Source organism: Montipora foliosa, chromosome 9, assembly GCF_036669935.1.
Source record: "Montipora foliosa isolate CH-2021 chromosome 9, ASM3666993v2, whole genome shotgun sequence".
Classification (NCBI taxonomy): Eukaryota; Metazoa; Cnidaria; class Anthozoa; order Scleractinia; family Acroporidae; genus Montipora; species Montipora foliosa.
The window spans coordinates 28,785,054-28,790,039 of NC_090877.1; the positions used below are offsets into that span (position 1 = coordinate 28,785,054).

General features: G+C 36.9%; 1 protein-coding gene across 1 annotated transcript in view; it reads left to right on the forward strand.

Annotated features, from left to right (window-relative positions):
- Positions 1 to 4,136, forward strand: part of LOC137969336 (cilia- and flagella-associated protein 52-like) — an 83,135-nt gene extending 78,999 nt beyond the window's left edge. The window contains exons 13-15 of the mRNA XM_068815529.1: positions 1,884 to 1,986; positions 2,500 to 2,634; positions 3,332 to 4,136. Of these exons, the coding sequence (XP_068671630.1) occupies positions 1,884 to 1,986; positions 2,500 to 2,634; positions 3,332 to 3,478 (385 nt within the window). The 3' untranslated portion in view covers positions 3,479 to 4,136. The remainder of the gene's footprint in view (positions 1 to 1,883; positions 1,987 to 2,499; positions 2,635 to 3,331) is intronic.
- Positions 4,137 to 4,986: the final 850 nt, after the last annotated feature.

A 4,986-nucleotide genomic window follows, 5' to 3' on the forward strand; every position in this document is an offset into this window, starting at 1 on the left:
AGTCCATTAATTCATATCGGTCCTATAAATTCCTCTATCGTATCTGTTGACTGCCATTTTGATTAATTTGCTCACTTGAGCTGTGACAGGAACAGGAGCTTTGCCTTATGTAGCACGTCTTTGTGTTTAAAAACACCAGCATCCGATCAATTAGCCAGTATCAGAAACACCATAATACTCTTTGTTTGTCCCTCCAAAATTTTGCGTAAGTATTGTTTCCAGTTTCTCTTGGGAAAATGGTCTGTCTATCAACTTTATTGGTCTCATTAACAATATGTAAATATGTACAAATAGTAAATCGATAAGAATGAATGAAAGACCAAAAGCGATTGTGCGAACAGGAATTAAAAATATCCCATGTGAGGCGCAACCCTGAAATCTAATTAAAAATCTAAAAAGAAATGTAAAATTTAGTGGAATTACAATAAATCTAATTAATAGCTAATGTGCATAGTAAGGGACAAGTGAAATCAGTCAAATAAAATTAAGAACGATGGCAATGGTAGTTAAGTGAGAGGAACCATGTGCAGGGCATGTCAATATTGTAAGTAGTGTCCAGTAAAGTAAAATAAGTGGCGCGCAAAAACGTTTTAAACGAACTTAGCCCAGAAAATTTGTCATAAGAGGCTAGATTACGGATAGAATTCCAGGGTTTTACGTTTCTATTGAAAAAAGAGGCCTGAAAAGTCGCGGTTTTACAGTAAGCAGGTTTTAGTTTGAGGGTAGGATTCTTAGAGCAAGATCGGCCAAGTGTGGTAAAAGTAACATATCGACTGATATTTATAGGTATTGTAGGTCCTAAGAGAACATAAAAACAATGCTTATGCGAAATTTTCGAGGGACAAACAAAGAGTATTTTGGTATTTTTGATACTGGCTAATTAGGGATCTCCCCATAATGTCTCTGAATTTGAGCTTCATCTTTTGAAAATTCACCGAGAAAGATAAGAAATCCATAAAAATGCTTTCTTAACATGATCGGCCCAAGAAACGAGACCAAATGAATTCAAAGCATTTGAGTCTGTTTGAATCTAACAATCGGTGCAACACGACCACTGGCAGTTCCCAGCCCTTCAGGGCAGTTCCCAACGATTGCTTAACCTGTGTCCTTAAGGCTTTCGTCAAGAGGAACAGATAATACAGAACAGAACACAATGGTTGTAAATTAACCGGCTGTACTACGTCACTGTTGCAGCGGATTTTACTTCAAAATACTTTTATACTACTTTCTAAACGACACAGCAACGAACACATGGAAATTGTGTTATTTCGCTTTGTTGATTCTGGTTTTTCTTGCACATTTCAAAAATATATTTCAAACTGAGTATGAAACTGAGTGTCACATTTGGCAATTGCTGGTGTTTTGCAGATCTGCGTCCTACTTAAAGATCTTGCATCACATTTTGAGTCAATCATTTAAGCTGCTTCTGGCAGGCTCGTACTGCTTTTCTTGCGATGAGCATGCTTGTTTTTTCCTTATTATGACTGGTTCATTTTGATTATTTTTGTGTGCTGTGATCCGCTAAAGTAATAAACTTGTTTTGTTATTCGACGCTTGATTGGAAACGGCTCGAATTTGTTTGCATTGTGCACCTTAAGATGAATTGAAGGCTCTAGGCATCACATCCTTGATGTGCTGGTTTTATCTGTGCTTTTGAGAGTAACAAAGGACTTTTCAGTCATTATGGAACGCTCTTTTGTTAAAAGGACCATTTTGTAAAGTTTTTTGCTCCCTTTTAAACATTTATGAACATTTTTAGGCTCAAATCACCAAGTCTAAGAAGTTAACTTTTTTGTAGCTCATATTTCTGGTAGTTTAATGGGCCTGTAGACCGCTCTATCAACTGCTGGCGGTTAATCAATGGACCTTTTTTGTTGTTGTAGAAATATGGTACGTTACACAATTGTGTTTGCTAACACCATGTTCAAGGCCATTTGCTACAACCCCTCTGAATCACAGATTATCACCGCAGGCACAGACCGTAAGGTAAGGTTTCACGGCCAACTCAAGGTGAGTAAATTGAAACAACTGAACTGACCTGAAAACCAAAATTTTACCCGAATTACAGTGATTATTTGTAGAAATATAACAGCCGCATTGTATTTCCTACAGTTAAGCAACATTCACTCTAAGGTCCAAGGTCCCTTACAAATATTCAGCCAATTGGTGAAAAAAGGTGCCGTACTGGTAAGAAAAATCGCCAGATACAGTTTAATTTATTTTCGGGTGTAAAGTAGTCTGTGTACAACCACCCCTCCCAATTGATCTTTCGGGTTTTTTTTATTCGTCTAGAAGGTGGTTGTACATACTGTAGGATATAGTAGAGGAAATACTAGTCATAGTTAAAAGTGGTTGTGTGACTTTCTCATGAGTGCTGAATATTTCTGACTGGTTCTGGTTAACGAAGTGTGTAGTGTTTCAGGGTGTCCATAGCTGTGAATCCTCATGTATTTAGAGTCTCTCTGTTTGATTTAGTTGTGACTAATATGTGTGATTCAGGTCATGTACTGGGAGACCTTCGACGGTGGTCAAATAAGAGAACTGGAGGGTTCACAACAGGGATCAATAGATGGCATGGACATATCTGCTGACGGTTCACATTTTGTTACTGGAGGTGACGACAAAGAGGTTCTGGTACGTTTTCAGGCACATGAATTCTAGATAGAAAGTTATCTACTAATGGTCACTCCTTACATGTATATTCTTTGAGGATTTTGAATATTGTCAGTGTTAAAGGAATGATCAATGTGGGTGATTGTTGTTTGAGCCACATGATCGCAACAAATGTTTTGCCTTCTGAGCAGAACTCCACCTGCAATAGTGGTGGTTGTCTTGCCATGCTCAACATAAAACTGCTTTGTTTCTCTTTGGTCAATTCTGAAGTGGTTCGTGTTAGATGGATTCTAGTGTAAATCAGCATCTTTTTCAGTGTAAGGATTCTCATATTCCTTGACATGCCCATTCTAAAACTTGTCAAGGTAAATGTGTCATGTTTTAAAATTATTGATCATGCGAGGTTGTTCTATCAACAAAAAATCAATGAGTGCTTTTATATCGAACATTTGAAACTTGGAAGTAGCACTGAGACAAGTTAATCTTGTTAGTTTGGTGTTGTTACACTTTTTAAAAGTTGCGTTGTAATGTCATTATTGTTAAAGGCTAATCGTGTTAGTTACCATGAGGACACTTATATCCTCACATGTTAAAGATCAAAATATCTTCACTGCTCGCGGTGAAAATATGATTTTGTTGTAAAAAGGAAACTCCAAGTTATTCATCAGTATCTATATAAGAAAAATCATTTTTCATTGTTGTCCATTACATTCCACAGGTGTGGAAATACAACGAAGGGCTAGTCACTCACATCGGAAAAGGACATGGTGGAGGAATTTCGAGAGTGAAAATTTGTCCAAATTGCAAGTGGATTGTCTCCATAGGAACAGATGGAAGCATTCTTAGATGGAAATATCCACACTAGACTCTTTACTTGTTCTTGTGCAGGTTCCACTATTGAAAAAAAAAAAAGAAAAGGAAAAGAAAAAAAGACTTGTTTCCTGTCTTGGTAGAGCTGCAAAATAGGAAGTAGACTTTGGGAAGAGTAATTTCTAGTAATGTTCAGTTGTTCGTGACATTACTAATGTTACGTGACTTGCATGTGTCCCTTTTGTGAGTTCTGTAGGCTCGTACTGAAATGATATTTATGCCAGTAAAAATACTGCGGTCATTAAAAAACGCTCAGATTAGTTGAAATGCAAATGCATTTCTGTGGTCATTAAATACAATTTTTACTAAATGTTTATTTTGATGCTTTTCTCTTGCAATCTTAAACGTCATTATTGTACATTTGGAAAACTGTGTTACAAAAAGCTTCGAGGTGTATTTAAAATTACTTTTACTGTTATTATTTAGTAGTTGTTTAGTAGTTATTTGTGGTCATGAAATTTATATACTTTCAGGAAAGTTCTGTGTTTTTTTGCATGTCAGTAAACCAAAACCCCTAAAACATATTATGAATACAAAAGTAATACACATTTCAGCATCCACAGAGACACCTTTATTAAATTGCATCTAGCATATACATTTGTTTCATTCGAAAATATTTTTGTTGCAAATAAACAAGCACTTTTTCCAGAGTACATCTTCGCAATGATTTTTGGATTTGCTTAAATCCTCGAATTGCTTTGATCTTTTGAACTGAGGAAACTCCCGCCAAAAAAGATGCCTTTTTTTGTTCAATTGCAAGCACGGGATCATTAGGAAAAATGGCGTCATTTCCTGCACTCACGGTGAAATCATCATATTTCACCAGCTCAGCTCCGATTGGAAAGAAAATGCCTACAGGTTGCATTGCTGCTGGCTGCAGCAACTAGAAAGATGCATCGGCTTTGCGCATCATACTATCGTTAGATGATCAACCAGACGCCAAAAGGCGAAGGAAAAACTGGACCGCTTGTGGAAGACATAGACCTAACGTCAAACCTGAGGATTTTTCTGTGCTACATTGCCTTCCTTCAACTTTTCCTTCGACTTTTCATTCATTTCTCTGTCGGCTTTCCTTTCTCATTCGTACGTGGCTATTCATTCTTCATTGGGTAGTGGTTTTCTTCAGAGAGTGCATCAACAGCACTTGTGGAACTTGTGTTAATGATGATGTTATCAAAAAGCTTTATATTCATCTTGTCAGACCACATCTCGACTATGATTCACAAGTCTGGTCTCCCCATCAGGCCCATTTAAGAAACATGATTGAAGCCGTACAGCTTGTGCAACTAAGCTCATGGTCGAAAGCAAGTTACCATATAACAATTGTTTACTGAAGATGGGCCTGGCTGATGTCACTTTCCTCAAGACGAATATACTTCATGTGTTCAATTTTCTATGCACTTGAACATGAATCTTATAATTTAAGAAACACTCAACTAATCTTCAAAGGTTTTTATGCTAGAACGTATATTTAATTATTCTTTTTTTCCCTAGAGTTGCACG